General features: G+C 45.4%; 1 protein-coding gene and 1 pseudogene across 1 annotated transcript in view; both read right to left on the bottom strand.

Annotated features, from left to right (window-relative positions):
• Positions 1–3,134, bottom strand: part of LOC120682964 — a 5,583-nt gene extending 2,449 nt beyond the window's left edge. The window contains exons 1-7 of the mRNA XM_039964973.1: positions 3,000–3,134; positions 2,782–2,858; positions 2,153–2,321; positions 1,548–1,857; positions 1,080–1,445; positions 572–973; positions 411–490 (exon numbers count right to left, since the gene is read on the bottom strand). Coding sequence (XP_039820907.1) covers positions 411–490; positions 572–973; positions 1,080–1,445; positions 1,548–1,857; positions 2,153–2,321; positions 2,782–2,858; positions 3,000–3,134 — 1,539 coding nt within the window. The remainder of the gene's footprint in view (positions 1–410; positions 491–571; positions 974–1,079; positions 1,446–1,547; positions 1,858–2,152; positions 2,322–2,781; positions 2,859–2,999) is intronic.
• A 2,410-nt stretch (positions 3,135–5,544) lies between these two features.
• Positions 5,545–20,179, bottom strand: LOC120681728 (annotated as a pseudogene).
• Between the last annotated feature and the right edge of the window lie 708 nt (positions 20,180–20,887).

Below are 20,887 nucleotides of genomic sequence, written 5' to 3'. Positions count from 1 at the left end.
TTTTTAAAAGATCTATTATTGGGTCAGTATCACTGTTATAATTGTTAATGATTTAATTTCATCAAACAAAAATCCAATGTAACACTACTTTGGCCATCTTTGGCACAGCTTGTGATTTTACGGGAAGCTAGTGAAAAGAAGATTCAAGTTAGTTCATTCATGGAATCTGCTTACTGAGACACTGATTTTGCACAGGTTCTGCTTAATCTGTGAAAAAGCCAAGCCTTGCCAAACAGGGCCCTTGTACGTATCAGATTGTCCAAACTACTTTACAGAAATGGAGTCCAAACAATGATTCGTTCATTGACACTTTTTGAGGCTATTTTAAAGGTAAAAACCCTTTTTCTCCAGAGACTACACATCTAAAATTCTAAATAAACAGAAGTTGGCATATCTTGATCCGATACTACCTTGTCATTTGAAGGTGTGTGCTGATGTTTTTCCTGGCAGCCTTGACTCTTCAAAGAAGCCACTGGAGTTTTTTTACAACCTAAATTATGGACAAGCACTCTATTAGAAACATCAGTGAATTTGTAGGAGAAATTACCTGCTGTTAAATATTTATACGTACCTAAGAGTGAAGTATTGTCTACCCCTTCATCGATTGCATCATTAGTACATTCCACTGTAGGAGCTGAAGAAACATTAGTAGCAATTCCATCATGATCGCTTTCTCTTATAGTGCTGCCCACAGTCAAGCCTGTTTCAACGCTATTCACCTCCTCGGATACAGCTGTACATCTTTCACTGTTACCATTCAAAGCTGCAGCATCTTCATTTGTTGGAATATCACCAAAGCAAGTGTTTTTCTCAAATGTTGGTGTCCCATTTGACAGATCAGAAGAGTTTTGCACATCTAAACATACTGAAGTTAGCATTTCTTCATCTACTGCTGCCTTCTTACTCAATGCTGTGTGCTGAGTTTTTTCACAACCTTGAGTATTCAATGGAATCACTGGATCTCTCTTTTTGCCTAAATTAAGGAGACACAAATGCTATCAGAAACATCAGTGAAATGAAATATTTGATGGAGAGGAGGAAATATGAGTAGCCACTAAATAATCTACTCTTACACATACTTCTGGATGGAGGATTGTCTGCCTCTTCATTACTAGCATCATTAGCACACTCCCAGTTAAGCACTAAAGATGCATTAATATCAACATCACCATCATCGCTTTCGCTTAAAGCTCTACTGGCAGTCAAGTTTATTACCACATTATTCACATCATTATATACATCTTCATCTTTTTCTCCATCATCATTTGAGGCAGCAGCATTTTCATTTGTTGCAATATCACCATCACAAGCGCATTCCTGAAATCTTGATGTTCCATTTGGAAGATCGGAGGAGTTTTGCACGTCTAAACAAACAAAAGTTGGCACATTTTCATTTACTTCTGCCTTCTTACTCAATGCAACATGCTGAGCTATTCCCAGATCGCCTAAAACAAGGAGAAGCAAACATTGTATAAGAAAAATCAGTGAAACGAAATAGTGCAAGGAGAGGAGAAAATATGAGCAGCATCTAAACAATCTGCTCTTACATGTACTTGTGGGTGTAGCATTATCTGCCTCTTCATTGCTAGCATCATTAGCACACTCCACTATATGCACTAAAGATGCATTAGTATCTATGCCACCATCATCTCTTTCTCTTAAAGCTCTGCATGCAATCAAGTCTGTTTCCACATTATACGCCTCATTACGTGCAGCTTCATGTCTTTCTCCGCCATCATTTGAGACAGCAGCATTTTCATTTATAGCACTATCCAATCCTGTTTGTGCCACCTTGGGATAAAGCTGGATGCAATATTCCCAGCAGTATGGAAATCCGATCTTGAACTTTTCATAGACCTGCATGCACGGTTTGCAGTCAGGACCAAGGTACTCATAAGAGTAGTGCATGCCTAATGATTGTTTCGGAAACAAATGCGGCAAAAGTCACCATTCATCAATCAGAATAAAATTACTCAAATCTAGAATAACTTTCAGTCAGCTTCCAATAGGAATACGGAAATAGCATCACAGGATAGATAGAGAAAGCAGATGATGGAACATGGTCGCTGACACTGCAGTCACCTCATAAGTCGGCTCAAATGTACACCTAACTGGTACATGAAACAAGAACTACAAAATAGGATGTGCATACCTCACTTGAGTATCCGCCGGCTAGCATCCGCGAACGGTTGAGTGTGCCATAGATGAGAAGTAGAATTCCACCTTCAGTTTCAAGAACGCAAGCTTCGTGGCGCTTTGCAATGGTTGCAGAACCGAATTCGTAGACTGTTTGATTCCTGTCAGAAGCGAGTAACAGATAACTGTTTTTATAGCGAAAGAACAAATCAAATCCTCGCGCTCTGAAGAAGAAAAGCATCTAACTTTTGATAACCTTAAGAATGCTTGAATACACAAGCAGCGTGATCTTCAAAAGTTTTAACGGTGCTTCAATAAAGGCATTAATTACCCTCAAGTCTGCAAGGATGAAATGCCCGGACGACAAATAGCATATTCAATTTGTGGAATCAGTTAGAGCCAAGCATTAGGCCAACCCTTTGTAGAGACGAATTACAGAAATTAAACTGGCATATTCTTCACAAGTACATGTCAACTCAATCTAGGTATCGAACTATGCAATTCCCATTCTAACAAAGATCAAACTTCCAGAAAAATAAGATGGAAACTATTTGGCACCAATCCTCACCCGATCGAGCCGCAAAGGTGCACCCCCCCCCCCCCTCCGCCCCCCTCTTTTTTTTTCCTTCTGAAGAAATTGCTCACCTTTCAAATTTCCCTGCGATGGCGACCTTCTGGTCATCCCCTTCCACTCTCTCCAGCCACCACTCGAACAGCGTGACCTACACAGCAGAAATGCAGGCCGGCGCGGGCTCAGAACACGCGCATCTCAGAAACGAAGGAGAAAAGGGGGGACGGGGTTAAAGAACGAAGGGGGGGTAACAAGCTACGCGCGTGCTAGAGCGGGCGAAAGGTGTACGTACGCGGGGTTTCTCGGAGGCGGCGGCGGCAGTGCCTTGGAACCGATGTCGTGAGAAGGAAGGGCTGAGCGGCGTCGGCGTCATGTACCAGCGAGATTTGGACCCCCACGGCGGAATGGGGGTCTGCGGGGGCCGCATTTCCGATCGGATTTTCTCTCGTTTGGAATCGGGGGAGGGGAGGGGAGGTGACCAATAACGGGGTGTTTTTTCTTGATGAAATGGCGAAGGGTGCAGGGGTTTTGGAGAGAGGAAGAAGAGGAAGAGGAGAGTGGCAGCGTGGGCCTTGCAGATTTTCTCTGCTAATATCAGTATCAGAGTCCTATTTTCAAGTCTGCCCATTTACTATAACCACAATTTGTCGAATCAGTTTGAGCCAAGCATTGTAAGTCTAGCCTTCTCACCATTATAAAAGTGTCCACTTGTTTCCTACGAACATTTGCTCTGGGACAGTAGATCATGTTTAGCGGCAAATAATATACTCTGAAAGTTGGAATACGTGGAAATAAGAAAAAAAAATATTTTTGACCATCCAACCATTGCCCGAGTTTAATTTTGGCCATACTACTCTAAATCCGGGTATTTTTGACCATCAAACTATCTATACAAATCATTCATATGTAACCATTCGACTGTTTTGAAAAGTAGTTTCGTTGATGTGGATGACACGTGGCAGTGGAGCTCACATATCAGCCCATTATCCTCTCTTCTCTCTCATCTTTTTGTTTCTTCTCTCCGTCCTCTTTCTCTCTCCCCCTTCGAGCCCCTTGCTCATGGCTCCCGGTGGCGCAGCGCGGCCGGCCGAGCCCGGCTCCTCCCCGACGGCGGTCCACTCTACTCCTCCTATATCTTGTGGTCGCGTGGCGAGTGGGCGGGCCCCGTGCCCTCCCCAACGGACCTCGGCTGCGGCTCCCAACGCGCAGACTCCCGGCGGCGGTCGGGGTAGGCGGGGAGGCGGGGCTAGCCCGCGGCCAAGGCAGCCCACGTGGGGTTGGCGCACGCGACAACATGGCGCGACACTTGCAGGGGCGGTCTGGGACGGTGCGGCAGGGGCAGCAGCCGACCGACGCCATGTTCCCGTGGCGCCACGGCGGTGAGGGGCGGGGAAAGAGGTTGGGGAGGTCGAGGAGGATGCGACAAAGCTCACCGCATGCTGAGTTCATACGGAGGAAGGCCGGAAGACGGAGGTCGACGCGCGGGGCGGAGCTTCGAGCGGTCAACAATGGTGGACAACGATGGGGGAGCCGATTCCGGCCAAGGAAGAGGTCGGCCATGCCCGTGGATGCTTGGCGAAGGTGGAGGACCAAGTGGGCTGTCTCTTGGCAGGCGAAAATCGAAGCGGGAGCGGTGGGGATGGCTGGCACAGTGTCGGCGGTTCGCTCTACTCCACCTGAGCTGAAGGAGGAAGAAGAGAGGGGGCTTGGGATCAGAATGGGGCACTCGCGGGAGAGGATAAGGTCGCGCTCGTTGTGGGCGACGCGTTGAGGTCGTCAGCTGTGGCGACGATGGCGGGTCCGATGACAGCGGCGCGGTGAGCCCCACTGCCACGTGTCATCCATATTACCAAAACCACACAACAAAACCATTTGGATCACCAAATGTGAATGATTTTGATATTTGGATGGTCTTGGAGATGCATGGCAATAGTTGGATGGCGAAAAATGAACTTTTTTCTAGAAATAATGTACTCCTAAAAGCATACCCATCATGTCCTCTATCCACTCATAAAATTTAAACTTAAAATTCAATATGTACATGGTGAAACAGAAAAGAAATATCATTAAGGGTAGATAGGGCCAATTAAATTTGCTCAACGGAGTAAATTGAGTCTAAATTTTGCTTAGTGGTTAAGCGGGGATAAAGTGGATTGGCGAGGATAGTAAAACAGACTTTTCCAAAAATTACAGTTTCAATTGCAATTGAATCTCTGCGACTACAAATTCTTTTAAGTTGCAGCTATTATATAGGAAAAAGTCTATATCACCCCTCACCTATGGGGTGGACTACATAACCCCCAACCTATGAAACGGTCTATATCACCCCCTGAACTTTCCAAAACCGGTCAAATTACCCCCTAAAGCAGTTTCGAAAAATCATAGTAAATCACAAAAAAAATCAAAAAAATGAAAAATCCAATTGTTTTGGACTCCAAATGAGTAGATCTACATATTGAACATATAATATGGTATATTTTAGTATATTTTTTAAAACTATGAAGAAAAACATAGATCTAAAGCTACAGCAAAAAAATATACTAAAGCATATTATATTATATGTTCAATTATTCACTATGTAGATCTACTCATTTGGGGCCAACACAATTAGATTTTCTATTTTATGAATTTTCTGTGATTTACTATGATTTTTGAAAACTGCTTTAGGGGGTAATTTGACCGTTTTTGGAAAGTTCAGGGGATGATATAAATGTTTCATAGGTTGGGGGGAGGGGTATGTAGTCCACCCCTATTGGTGAGGGAGTGATATAGACTTTTTTCTTATTATATATACTATTGCGATATTACATGACAGTAGTATACATGAAAAGCCAGAATTTCAGCAATAACTTTAGAATTAAAAAGGCCGTTAACAAGAATCATCATCAGTTCATACTTCGGCGCCCGTGGCAATACAGTCCTCGCATGCATATAGTGAAGAATACGGCTATAGATTCGAGTTAATAGTTGTTACTATTTCAGGCCAGAAGAATGATTGTAATCCTATCGATTCACATCGCATACACCAAAACTTTGTATATATACAACTTACTAAGCTTCTCCTCTATTGAAGGAAAATCGAGGAGCCTCTCAGGAACAGAGGGATTGCTGTCCCGTTTGGAATATCATCTACTCGGTTCAGAAAACGTGGAAGAAGAAAATCAGCTTTTCTCAACATCTCGACAAGCTGGTTGGCGTTTATGTTAACGCTGTTCTCCCCCGCTTGACCCCTGGAAGAACAGATCAATTGGACGCAGGAGCGTCTGCTGCTCCGATTGAACTGCAGCAGAGTCTGTGTTATGGTTCAGCATCAGGCCAAAGAGCAATGCGACCATGTCATTGGTGCTCCTTGCAACCTTTTTAACACTTTGCCCAAACATTTGCGCCTTGGAGTTTCCCTCATAGACCTGCCTTCTACATACCTGCATCATGTTATGAACGAAGTGAGCCTGGTGGACCAAATCAAATTCACCGGGGCAGAGGAATCCAAAAGGTGTAAACTAACAAAAGGTTATGTACAGCTATACAATGCCATGCTCTACATTTTAAGATTATGAAGAGCATTACACAAACCTGGAACAAGTTATGTAGAGCAACAGTGTGCTCTTGACTCAGATATTTCCTAGCCATGAGCTCACTGAAGAGATTGACAATTTCTGCAGTAACATTCCTAGCAGAAAGATTAGCCATAATGCCAGATATCAGATGGCTATCAAACAGCAATGTTAGCCAATCTGGTACTTGGCTCAGCCTGAGCAATGAAACAGCTAGATTCGCTGCAATCTTCTGCTGATTGGTGAAAGATTTGGACGTCAAACCAGGAGCAGTCAAGGCAACAGCAAATTCCTCCATTATTAATCGAAACCATTTGGATTCTCTGGCCGCCACCTTCTCTTGGCTTCCAAATTTCTCCCAACCTAAAATCACAGAGACAGGTACCGCAATTTCCAGCAACTTTACTGTCTTCACCGAAGACCAAACCCTCGGTCACTGCAATAATGGACTTCAGATACTTCAGAGCATCTTAATTCAGCATTAGTACATGTTCTTTGATCTGAAATTCTCGTAAACAACTCCAACAGACATTGTGAAGCAATAAGTTTAATAGGTGGTGGACCGAAGTGCATGAGACGGCATAAATCATGGCATGAAATACCAAGGACAGAAAAGGAATGGATGTCTTCTGAATGCTGAAGGAAGTCCTGCCAGTCAATACTTGCCTCTAGAATTGTATGCAAACTGAAAATAGAGACCACAATTAGTGCATGCTGAAGCAAATAAAATTAAGCATGCAAGTAATCACTTCATAGTTCATACCTTCTTAGAGAGAAAACACCAATAGAAGTACAAGAATTAGTTCTCCAAAGGCTGTATCCTGATTGTGTTGAAATAAAGATGGGCCTTTTGAACATGCTTTCTGTACTATAACATCCGTTAAAGAAACCAATGAACTGTTCAAGATTATGGCTTTTGCAGGCTCAACAAGAACTTTGTTTGCTGAATGATGCAAAACAAAGCATAATACCCCAATCAATATCTTGTGTTCTTGGTTATTAGATGTATAATCAATACCAGAATTGATAAATTCCAATAGCTGTAAACAAAAGCGGTTTCTGAATTAAACAAACTATAAATATAACCAGAAATGATGCAAATTAAAATACTAGCTAACAACAGATTCTTTTTGAATGTTGCATTGACCAATACAAACAATTAGGGTTTAAGGATGGTTCCCTATTTCCACAAGTTTACCCCCAACAGTCATCCCATGAAGCTTTTAATAACCAACAAATAATATTGTTTAAAAGTGATTAAAACTACACTACGTGTTGTGATTTGCATGGTTCAACTCATATCAACAGAACAAGAGTACCTTCATAGTAAGAGGAAGCCATTCATCTTCCTGAGCTAATGTCAATGCATTTGCTGAACATAAGATGTTAAAGATCAAATAGGAACAAACTGTTTGGATCCTTGAAAAGTATGGTAATCAATATATGCCATGGAATGAATTGACAATGCCGCATGATATAAACTGATCAGATGAACAAGGAGAGATGGTGATGATTTCAGCGAAAACACGGAGAACTGATAAGACCTCTTCTTCAGTACCCTCCTTTACTATCTGGTTTAGCAAGAACACCAGCAAAAACGAGATGACGGTTTCTCCAGAAAGTACCAGCTCTGCAACCATTTGTATGTCCACCAACAGACTGCTGTTTGAGAGCATGATAGTTTCATCTTCACAGAAAGTTTTACAAAAATTTAGCATCTGGAAGGCAAGTGGTTCCATGAGTTCTTGCTTCTGTAAGAGCCATTTTATTGCTATTGGATGGACTCGGATAGCAAGCAAATCCCAATCCTTTTGTGTCATTACATGGAATAGAGTATTCTCAGCTTCTGGACTATGTGGAATGCTGCAGCTATAGGAAATGCCCCTGACATAAGCATAAAGGTGGACCAGAAGCGTAAACATAACAGAAAAATTAATTTCATATGGGAAGCTTCCACTATTGAGGAGGATGTATTGCTCAACACAAGCCAGAATTTGGTTGTCAGCAGCCAGCCTGAATAGTTGAAACAATCACCACATTAGCATTCTTTCTTGTAAGTTATAAATGGCAAAACCAAAGCTGCGCAAGATGAGTACCTTTCATTGTAGAATGAACAGGCATACAGTATAGAAAGTATAGCGCATTGGCATGATGCCAAGTTGAAGTCTTCTGTACTACATTGCCCAAGCAAATACATCAGTTCTGTGGGGTCTGATGGCAGATAAATGTGTGCATCTCTAATAGTTTCCCCATAATTACAGCCCAAAACTATGTCAACAATTGAAGAAGTGACCAAATATACCACAGATTTTACATTATCAGTAGGAAATAAGCCCATGAATCCAAATGACAGGCTAAACCATGAAGCTAGCAACTCAGCAAACTGTAATGGTTTTTTGTCAGTTGCCCTTGACAAAATAAGTTGGAAAATCTGAAGGATCCCTGCCAGTGTTTTTTCATCATTACCATCAACCACAGCACTTTCAAGCCAATGCAGTAAAATCGTTCCATAAGTTCCAATGATGCTATCCTCAAGATCCTTGAAACAGACCGGGTTCCCGAAAGGCGAACCCGAACCTCTGTATCGTCGTGATAGCCCCTGGATCAGTAGCTATCACATACATCACATACAGAACCCATTTCATTTGAATATCACAGACATAACTCACGTTTACAACATCTCATGGGTTTATTTATTACATAATCCGAAGGATTGTAATACGAATCTCAGAGTACAAGCCCCTTGGGCTAAAAGAAAACAATCAGAAAGCGGAAACGATATCTAGTCTTCTGGGCAAACTACATCTTCACGAATCCTCTCCACAGGTAGCTCGGTGAGTAGCTCGGGCCTTCCTTCGCATCGTCTTCCGTTATCGTCCTGTCGACTCCTTTACTCGGATCCTGCATCTATCAGGCTATCCCCAAGGACGTGATAGGTTCACGTCACCATCCGTATGCAAGCTTTATGTGGATGCAGACGGTATAAAAGTAATGCCAAGGGTATGCTAAGTTTTCCTAATGCAAGCAATTTATATATAAGTCATCCAAAACACCTTTCAACACGGGTAGCTCCGGCAACCCGGACTCCCGGTCTCCTATCTTCCACTACGACTGTCTCAACCCTGTTTCGGTGCGGGAACTCCCTCTCCCCGCACCTCAGCTGCTATCCGAGCAGGAAAAGTAGACTAGAGGGAGGTAGAAAAGTACACTGTGGATCTACCTACAGTGTGGTGCCAGATCCAGAGTTGTACATGACTGAGTACGCGGCTATACGTATAGTTTTCACCCTGCAGGGGTTGTACACCTGTACCCACTCGCCCCGACGCTAGCCGGGGATCAGCCGACTAACTCCGAGGCACCAGTCAACGAAACTAACGGCTACGGCACCATCCTACTCCCGGTCTGGGGCGCGTCCTCCCGCAGTAGGTCGCCCGGGGCTGTGAAGCTATCTAGAATGGAATCTCCATGGATCCTGCGATCGGGGGCGATAGGGTCCTACCCTCTCCCCCTGACACTGAAACACTATCCTCCTGCAGTAATTGTGCCACGCATAGCTAGCTCGGGCTGGGTCCCCCCTCATAAAGGATAAGTGGTGTGCACGTTTGACATAGTTCCGTCACTAGGGCCACAAAGTCAAGTCCTTCATCCAGCCGAGGCGAGCGTCTTCATCCAAGTTGGCATTCCGTCAACACGGTCTGCAATCGATACCCATTACAAGTATCTCCTCCAAAACTACACCTCTACTATGTTCCCACGGGAACGGTCTAGCACCCGCCACATGTGCCCGTCACCCATTATAGGTGCTCACAGGATCGTGCCCAACACACAATCCCCGGCTCCCGATCCGAAGATCAGGGAAAAGGGTCCGCTCGCCCCCGCTGTAACCTAATCACCAACTCCCATATATGTGGAGGCAACTTCCAGCAAGCAAGGACTATCATATATTTATTCACATACCCCAAATCTCACTCATAGTAGCAATAGCATATCACAATTCATGTCTAAATATGGGAATCAAGGAAATACGGTAAATAAATGGCCATGCAAGCTCATCTCATCACACTCTTTGGGAGCGTAGCGTATCTAGCAAGCAATGCCTAATAGGTATTCAATCGCGGACGGGCGTGAACCTGATAGGTCTTCGTAGTCTTCCTGGTCCTCCGGGGCTTCTGGTCTCCGGGTACGTTCTTATGGGTCTTCTGGTCGTCCGGAACGTCGGTCAACTCCTTCTCGTCAGGACCTAGACGTATTTACATATAAATACAGGGGCCAAAGTGCAAGAATGAACAAAACAGGCTCAAAAGAGATCCAACTCACAACAAAACCTAGTCTAACGCGTAGAGCATGGTTTTAGAAGAATTATGAAACTGGTTTCATATTTTTCGGAGCTCTGGTTGAATTACTGGGAATTTTCTACGGTTAAAGCATTTTCTGGAATTAATAAATGATTATCGAAAAAGGAAAAACACAGAGGTGACACGTGGCAGCACCAGAGCGTGCCACGTGGCATGATGACGTCAGCATGGCGTCACCTTGGGGTCAGCCCTGCTGACGTCAGCAGTGGGCCTTGCTGACGTCAGCGTTGACCGAGTCACCGTTGACCGTTGACCGGTCAACTGGGTCAGTGGGGTCCGCAAGTCAGTGGGCCCCAACGATCGGTCTCTCTCTCCAGTCGCTTACAGGTGGGGCCCGCGTGAAGAGGTTAAACCAGAAAGAAAAAAGGGGTATAAAGGATTCAAGGGTCTTTGGGCCGGAAGTGTTCCAGCGGCCCAACAAGGATCGGCTCAGACTTGTGGACGACTCGGCTGGCGGCTTGTAGGCCGGCTTGGCCTGGCGGCTCGAACGCAAAAAGGGGCCGGCTCGGTTTGGCCCGTGGATCAGCTCGGGCGACTTAGGCTGGCTGGCGAAGGCGGTCTGGGCCGGTGGAGTGGCAGCGGCCCATCTTCTCTCCTCTTCTTTGCTCTGACCCACCTCTGCTTCCTTCCGCCGGTGGATGGGTCCACCGGGCTCTAGCGGCGGTGACGCAGCGGCTTCGAGTCGTCGGCGAGGCGGAGTTGAGGTCCCACGGCGGCGGTGCAACCAGTCAAGGCAGAGTGGGGCAAGGCGGCTATGAGGTCCAGGCGAGGTCATGGCGGATCGGGTTGGCTTTCGCGTGCGTTGTTCGGGCATCCCCGGCCCGCGGCGGTGGGCATGGTCCAGGGCTAGGCCGTGCGCAAGCGGCGGAGCTCGACGGCGGCGAGGCAAGGGCCTGGTTCGGGCGCGCGCTAGAGCGGCGGCGTCGGCGGAGAGGCTGGATGGCGGAGCAGAGGGGTGGCGTGACGGCGGGGTCCGGCGGCGCGTCTGGCATCTCCTGGCGTGGCGGAGATATGGCCCCCTCCTCCTCCTTGACAGCTCCGGCGGTGGCGGCTGCGACGTCGGGCTTCCTCCTCTTCAAGGCGGCGACTTGGCTCCTTCCATGGCGGCGGAGCGGGGCTTGTTGGCAGCAGCGAGAGCGACTGGGCGAGGGTAAGGCGGAGCGGAGGCAGACCGAACGGTGACGGCAAGGCTAGGCGAAGCAAGGCGGCTCGATCAGGGGCGCCGGCTAGGTGCAGACGTCGGCGTCGGCATCCTCCGGCGGCGGCGCTCCAGCTGCTCCTCCCCTCTTCTTCCTCCTCCTTCTCCTTCTCTCCCTCTCTCCTCCTTCCTCTGTTCTTGCGGCTTGCGGCGGCGGATTGGGGAAAAGAGCTCTGGGCTCGAGGGTTTGAGGCGGCCACGGGGTTTTATAGGTGCGTGGCTAGGGTTTGGGTCCGGCGCGAGGCGCTCCCGAGGCGCAGACGCCGAGGATGAACGGAGGTGGCTTGGGGAGCTCGCGGGGGGTACGTGGCGCGCATCGCGTGGTTGGATGCTCGCAGCGCTAGGGTTCCAAACGCGCGCAAAGGCGGTCCAGAGCGGGTGGTCGACAGCGGGAGGCGCGCGGCAGGCAGTGACGCGAGCAGGCAGCGCCGGCGTGAGAGGCGGTGAGGGGCGCGGCCGGTCAAAAGCAAAAGGCAGAGCAGAGCAGGTGGGCCCGGGACGACAGTGGCTCAAAGGGGAGAGGCGCGTGCGGGCTGGCTGGTCCGTGGAGGGGTGCGCGCGGTTGGGCCGGCGTTGCCGGGCCGCGCGGGACCGGGCTGGTGTGCAGGCTGGTGGGCGTGTGGGCCGGTGCAGGCCAGCTGCGCGGGAGTTAGCAGACCGGCGGGTTGGGCTTCAGCGCGGAGGCAGGCCGGTTGGTCAGCTGGCCCACGTGGGTTTGGTTCCTGGGCTGAGCTGGGTTTCGTTAGAGGATTAGCAGGCTGAGTTAAAGGATATGTTGGACTGGTTAGCGGCTCGTCCGATTTGGGTCAGGGCTAGGATAGGTTAGTGGGTTAGGGTTAGAGGTTTCGGATTTAGTTTGAATGGCTTAATTCAAATCAAATCCCACTCACAAGTGTTAGCATTTGAAATTAAATTGAGGGGCACACCTCAATTTAATTTCCACACAAATTCACACAATAAAATAAATCCAAATTCGAAATCGAATTAAACAAGGTAGAGCCAGATAAATCCAATAACTCCAAATATTTCACACTAGCAAATAATAACTTAATTATATTAAAAAAAAATTAATTACTAGGATTTTTGAGAAGGCGGAAATCCTACTTAAGTTGATATTTACAGCGCTGCCACGAAAAATTTTGAAATTCACATTTTTCGACTTTATAACATTCCGGAAAAATCCGGGATGTTACAATCCTTCTTGCTAGAAATATTATATTTGTTCCCTTCAAGGCAGAACATAAGTGATTCTTTTAGAAGAAGAAGGGAATGAGGAATGGGGATCCTAGAATCAAACTCATGTGATAGTGTTGAAGATATCGCATATCTTGATGATTCTTCAATAAATGATGGTAATTTCTCAATATCATGAGCATGAGGTGACTTCAGAATCTCTATTAATATTGAGCAAACCAGAATAAAGGTTTCAGAACTCATGCCAAGTTCACCATTGCCATTTCTTCTCAAGATAGCAGTTAAAGTACAGGCTATCTGTTCTTCTTGGGGCAGTGAGAGGATACCGGAACAATTGACCATGCAAATCCAAACAAGTTGTAAAACATGAGATTGGACTGGGTGAAATGGTATCTCTGCAATATAGTGAAGAACAGGAAGCAGAGTGGAAAATCCAATGGCAAGCTTTTCTTTGAATTTCTCCTCTGATCTGGCTAAAAGAAATAGCACTTGAATAGAGGATATGACAACAAGATCATTATTTCCTGAAGAATGTAAAACAGGAGTTCAACTTGGTAAGCCTTCAATATTCACAATGCGTATAAGATTTCAGAAAGCAGTTCATGACATTGCTTGTACCTGATAATCTGAGAACCTCAAATATGTAATCAGCAACGTTTTCATCGATCAAAATTTGAAGTAGAGCACAAATATCTCCATCAGATGACAGGAAATGAAAGATCAAATCCAATGTCCCTGTCTGAACTTCTAGGTTAGTAGATAGCAGAGATCCTTTGACAGCCTCAGCGAATAGAACAAGAGAAGCGTTTAGGGACATATAATCATTCTGCATGTGCTCTGGTTCTACGCAGTTGATTGAATTCTGATTGCTGAGCAACACAAGGTCAAAGGGCCCCTTTTTTGCTAAAGTAAGGAGCAATGCTGCAGAAGCACAAAAAAGGAACATCAGTAACAAGTGAAGAAAAAGCGCTGCAGAAATTTCCAACATGGACAAGTTGTTTAAAGGAAAATCCAAATTTCCTTAGTGCAAATGACTTGAAGGTACTATGTCAAAAATTGTGAATTCTTTCCTCCAACTCTTAAACTATTTGAACTTTGTACCATATCTTGCATAACATCAGAAATGGTGCATTCATCAACTATTCAGGTGGTTTTTTCAAAACATTCTCAAGTTTCTCAAACTATATGAAGGTGGTCATACAAGTTTTTTTATCAATGCCTAACTGTGGCTTATATATTTAGAATGTTCAAACAAAGACAATGTGTAGATTAATTAGTCACAATGAAACTGTTTTTAAGGCGTTGCCTAGGCGACAAGGCGGTGGTGGCTTGTCTCGCCTAAGTGCCGCCTTAGTCTGCCTTAGCCCGCATAGGCGATAAGGCGGTGGTAGCTCGCCTCGCCTTAATGCTTTAAAAACCATGGAACGAAATTCTGTAAACTTATGTACAAATTGTGATAGAAACTAATTGTCATAATTGTTTGCTGGAGCATATGAAAGTTAAAACATCAGATATCTCTAACTGGATAGAATATTCTCAAAGCAATATTATTTCTATTGAACAAAAAGAAGAAATATACTAACCAATACAGTTCAAGCGAAGAGTATCGTTTTGAGTTTTGAGTAGGACTTCAAGAGAGAGTTGAAGCAAGTTTCTTCCAATTGCTAATAGGTCCACATCTCCATTATCACATATATAATATATTGTCCCATGGGGTGGCATTTGATATAGAGAGTCTGTATAGCACGAAGAGTATCTCTCCACGAATTTCATCGCTGTATAGAGCAAGTTACAGATGTTGCCAGATGAGGTGCTTGGAAGGTAAGAAATAAGCATCAAAGTTTAGTTGTTTTCACCTTGGTAGTCGGAGATCATTAACAAGATTTAAGAAAAGCGAAAGTTTATCTCCTATATGTGCTGCAGCATCTTTGGTGGTGTTTAGCAAGACGCCCAAACAATATAGCTGCAGTGACATAAAAGAAAGATTCAGACATTAGGTAACTCAATTTCAACAATATTGTTGCTTCTGCTTCAGAAAAAAATCAGAAGAGAAGTACCACGATGCCTCACATATTTAAGAGATCCAGTTTATGTCAGTCAAACGATGAGATAAAAGTACTGCATCCCACTTTGAACAAAATGCAGTAGTCCACCACAGTTACCATAACAGGGAAAGGAAGCTGATCATCCTCCAACCATATCCTGAAACCTAACTGCAGATGTACTTCTGTGACAACATTTGAATACATCTACTGTAGTGACACTAATCAATTAAAATAATGCTGCACTTGGTTAAGCTTTTCCCTACCACCAGTTACTGTGCTTACTTCAAATGGTGCAGTGGAGCTCAAGCATCTCATTAACTAGTGCTAATCTACCTAGCAGTATAACCAAATAAGATCTTATCCCAGATTTAAGTTTGATACGACCAAAACAAAACTAAGAAGATATCAAATGATGCTCCTCTCAGTTCATTAGCTCAATTCATATGATGGCACAAGTAAATGTAAGGCAAGTGATTACTGATTACAGAGAAAAGAGCAATGCATTCCATCATTTGTAGAAAACACACATTATTCATATTGAGGTTAATGTAAATGGTGGAGTTGCAGAAAATTGTAGAGACATGATAATGCAAGAAATTATGGGAAACGAAATTGGCCTGATAGGAGTAATAAAAAAAAGAGATCGCAGAGTGCTTAGACTATGCGACATCAGTGTCATGTTCAACTTCCGTATCTAGTGCAAGAGGCCAATAGCGCTAATAAACCACCTACTGACATAATAAGCAGCTGCCAAATCATGTAGCGTTTTCAGCAACACAATAATTATCGTGCAATTCATGAACTAGTCTACACTCTACACTTGATCTCCACTACTCTACTCCACGATCTTATTTGCAACGAAACTACTCAGGTAGAACGAGGCTTCCAGAATCCACTATCTCGCAATGTTTTCCAGTGAAAAACCATTTCCAGCGATCGAATTTTCGGAGACAACTAGCCTAGGACGAAAATGTGAGTGGCTAGGAGCCGCACACGTACCGTGTGGAGGTGCTTGACGAGAGAACCGGAGGAGAGGACGCGGGCGAGGCGGGCGACGAGCTCTGAGGCAGCGGGGGCGCCCACTGCTGCGGCGAGGTCGGACGCCTGCGAGGCGAGCGCCGCATCGCGGCGGGCAGCGGCGCCCGCGAGCGCCTCGGCGAGCGGCGCCGCGAGGAGGCGCGGGTGCGCGGCGCGGAGCGGCGCGAGGAAGGCTGGGTCCGCGAGCGCCAGGGAGAGGCTGGCGAGCGCGTGCGCGACGTGGTGGGACGGCGTGGAGGCAGCGCCGGCGGAGGAGAGGAGCGCAGCGGCGCAGGAGAGGCAGACGCGGCCACCCCCCGAGGTCGGCAGCGAGTGCGACGCCCGAGGGCCCGCGCCGCAGGCACGTGGCGGCGCCGGCGCCGTCGGAGGCGGCGAAGTGTCGCCGTTGGATTCCATGGGAAGGGGGTTTTCGGAGATTTTAAGAGATAAAAGTAGCAGAGAGGTTTTAGGCCATGTTTAGTTCCCAAAAAATTTTAAGATTCACCGTCATATCGAATTTTTTGGACACATTCATAGAGTATTAAATATAATTTACAAAAGTAACTAATTGTACAGTTTAGCTGTAAATGATGAGATGAATCTTTTGAGCTTAATTAGTCCATAATTGGACACTAATTACTAAATAAAAATGAAAGTGCTACAGTAGCCGAATCCAAAAAATTTCGCGAACTAAACATGCCCCTATTTTTTTTCTTTTTGCAATTTAGCCTTTTTTCCCGAAAGTTTCTTGCAATTAGATCAAAGTTTTGAAAAAAAAACTCACATGACGCCATCACAATTTTTTTATCAAAACATACCTATATTAAAAGTTATGGAAGACGTACAAATACTAGTACAACTACCGATACACTATACAAGAATACAAAGGACAACTGCCTACCCAGCTTGCATAAAAGGCCTCAAGAAAATTAAAATTATAACTAGGACCCCAGATGCCTTGCATGGTGAAATCTCCATAACTCCCCGCCGACTCCGACTGCCACCGCCCAACTCTAGATTGGAGGAAGCTCCATCGCATGAACGCTTTAAAGCAAGTCGCAGTAGATGAGGTCGTCACCGAGAAGCCCATCAGTCGGAGGCATACCCCGAACATCCTCGATCTTGGACCGAAACTCGCCGCCGCCGACAACCACCAGCACGGGAACCTCAAGCCCGATCCGACCTCCTTTTCTTCTGTGTGACCAGCAGCCACCTCCGCGCCTTCAAAATAGAAAGTCGGTGACCCCGTCACCCCTCAAAGACAATGATCCACTGCCGATCAGATGCCGCACAAGATCCACTCCGCCACTTCAAACAGCAGAAGGAAAAGAAGCCGCACACGATTCATCGATGCCACTTTCGATCGACCGAAGCCAAATGAAGCCTTCACCAATAAACCATCGGCAAACCAAAAGAAAGAGGTCCACTGAACCTCCAGGAAGCTTCACCGAGGAAGGCACTTGGACTGCCTTGAGATCCCGAGAAGATCTTTATTCTTCGTTGTCGCCGCCGCCGCCACTCCTAGATACATAGCTTCGCCGCCGGCAACGACGACTAGCAACCCTAACTACGCCTAGATCTATACCTATCTAGACTAAAATGCACACCAGTGCTCAGTTCCCCCGCCCTTTCTTCTTCCAGTGCCGAAGAGGTTGCCAGAGAAGGAGGGGAGGCGGCCGGATCGGCCCCGAACGCGGTTTCTCCTCCCTATCGCGCTCGCTCCTGTAGCGCCTAGAAGGGACGGGAAAGGGAGCAGGCACGATGCTATCACAATTAAGACAACAAAGATCATGGTGTTGCAATTTTTTAACGGCGCAATACTAACTATTCTGGCAAGGTTACCTAAGACATAATTTTGACCTGCTCCTGCGCTACCTCCCATCCATCTCCGGTCAAATCCAGGGGGCATGCACAAGATTTTAGTGGACTCCCTTCCCTTAATTTTGTCCAACGTAATGTATTGATTTTGCAATATTTTTGTTAGAACAGTGGGGGCTTCAAATTTGAAAATAAATTGTGTACGGATGAATTAGTTTGGTGTAGAATATTGTTTTGATGGTTGTAGATGTTGTGGATTCAGTAATTTTACAATGTTTGACCTTGAAATGAGCAATGCATAGGAGGGCACTATTTATGCTTTGGTATTCACTGATCATGTAAGGAAGAACAATGAGATGAACTGAGCACTACAATGTTTGACCTTGATGTAGAGAAGATGGGTATCAATGTTTAGGTATTTTAGCTGAATCAGTCAAAGAATCATAGTTAGATCTAGGCAACTTTACGATGATGATAAATATGATGTGGTATGGTGGATTGATTGAGCTTGTTATTTTTGATAGATGGATAAATTTGTAATTTTATACCATAGTGATTGTTGGTATTTCTTAACATTTACAGAATAATCCGCAAGCGCATAGAGATACAGTTGTAGCACTTCACCGAGAGAGTATTTAGGGTATTGTATTTTCTAAGCAAACGAAAATGGGTCTTTTAGCTAATTTACCTGGAGGAAAAAAAGATAGGATGGTCCTGTGTAGTATGGTTGTCTAAGAGAAAAGATTCTTAGGAAGGATAAACCCAGCTCTTACTTGCTTATTTCGAACACCGGCTTTCACTTGGTTCGCCAAGTGTATCCGGCAGTTAGCTCTACGCCCAACCCGAACGTGGGGGACTACAAGGAACGGACAAGACTGTCACCACATATCGGCTACCCCGATAGATAGTGGGGGGAGGGTAGCAAACAAAGGTAACCTCAAGCCTAGACATAATGTTTACGCTATCGATTATTGCTCTAGCTCCGGCCAGACTCCGTCTCAAGACTCAAGTGAATGATGATGAAAGCTTAGCTTTGATAAGAACTTACCAAGTAGATGAAACCCGGATTCTTATTCAAAAGAAGGCTCTCGTATCCCCCGAGGTACAAGTAGAGAGAGGATGACAACTCCGGCTCTCCTCTTGAACATCTCCTTACACACTCCCTAACATACTACTAGGTAGCTCTAAAAGGTGGAATCCTCCTCGTCTTCTTCTCTTCCAAAATGTTTTGTCCTCCTCCTCCTGGCTGTGGAACCGACTTCAAGATGATAACAGTGAATCTCTTACCATACTGCACCTAGACAGGGCCTGGCTAGGTTCGGCCAACTCCATGGTGGGCCCCCAAGCCACCGACTTCGTGTGGCTGGCTGAAAAGTGAGTCCTTGCCTTACCATCGGGTGTTGCCTCCTTGGAACGTCGGTTCACCCTGCCATGTGGGTCCTTCTTATAAGTGTAATGTAGGGTGTTATCTTCTATGCATTCTTCTATGTTCTGCATATATTTTCCTTGGTACTTATTCATGGGTGCTTGCATAATATGACTCACCAAAATTTGTGGAATAAGTTAGAGTTAAACCCATATCTCTTATTTTGATGATTTATTTGGTATTGAATGATGCAACAGTGGGCGGTTGGATTTTTAACTAAGGACCACCAATAGTGGTGATGTGAAGTGAAATGAGACAAGCATTGGGAACATGGAAGAATTGATATTGCTGATCAACATTTTGTGGCATTGTGGATAGGTTTAAAAAGAGATTGAAGTGGGCGGGTGATGTTGTGGATATGATGTTGCAAGTGGTAATTGATGTTGGATCCTCAAAAGGTTCACACATGAGATCGATCTCAATATGTGACTAAGATGATTGGGAGAATTACGTGGTAGTTGTGATGGACGATGAGATTAGAGCATTGGACTTGTTTATCCGGAATAGTTCGAGAGAGGCTTACCCTCATGGGCTGCCAATGGATTTGAACGACTCACTATTATTCCCTCCGTTTCAAATTATAGGTCGTTTGACTTTTTGATCCCAAGTTTAACCACTCATCTTACTCAAAAATTTGTGCAAAAATTTCACTTCTTTTGTTGTGGCTTGCTTTATCAATATAAGTTCTTCAAGAATGACTTAAAATTGACTATGTTTGCATAAATTTTTTAAATAAGACGAGTGGTCAAACTTGGTGTTAAAAAAGTCAAACGACCTAACGGAGAGAGTAGGTGGGTCACTTGTGAGTGCTGAGGATGTTGGTGAGGTTCACGTTGTTCCATTAGAGACCATATTGATTCAGATTGATGGTGTTGATGACGAAAATGAGGATATTGTTATGACGGGAAAATATTACCAAAGGCGTAAGAAGAAGGAAAGAGTAGATGCAGGGGCGCATGATGGAGGGGATTAGTTTCCTTGTATTCAGATAGTTTAATTATTTCCTTAGTAGAACTCTTGCTTAGCTTAAATAGAGGATACATGTAATCAGGAAAGGACTAAGAAAGGAATTGATTCTAGCTTCCCCTATCCCTGCTCTCGTCTACCTCTTCTCTCTGTTCTGCCCTAGTTTACCGACGGCGCCCAAACGCAGAGGTCCTGGACCTCGCCCTCCTACAGATCACGGCTACAACCTCCGCAGCGTTCATCTATTAGAGAGTCCACCACGTGACAATCTGGTATCAGATTGCTCAGGTCCCTCGTCCGTAGCTACCATGGACGCCGTGTTGAAGGTGCTGGAAGACATGAAATCCACGATGACTCAGATGAATTCCACCATGGAGACTCTGGCGCCATTGGCTCCTTGTGTCGCTGATCTGGCGGCGCTACCTGGCAAAGTCTCGGATCTGCAGAAGAGTATGAAGGACGCGGGCGATCATCTACAGTCTGTCAGCGTAGCGGTGAAGCGATTGGAGTCCGGTGACCGGTCATCGGGATCCAGCAACCAGAATTACCGGCCACCACCGATGCGTGATTCCAAACTTAAAGGTGCTGCCGATGATGATGGTGTCTT

This window comes from Panicum virgatum, chromosome 7N (assembly GCF_016808335.1).
Source record: "Panicum virgatum strain AP13 chromosome 7N, P.virgatum_v5, whole genome shotgun sequence".
Taxonomy (NCBI): Eukaryota; Viridiplantae; Streptophyta; class Magnoliopsida; order Poales; family Poaceae; genus Panicum; species Panicum virgatum.
Note: the sequence above shows the minus strand (reverse complement) of the source record. Positions and strands in the feature narration are given on the sequence as shown.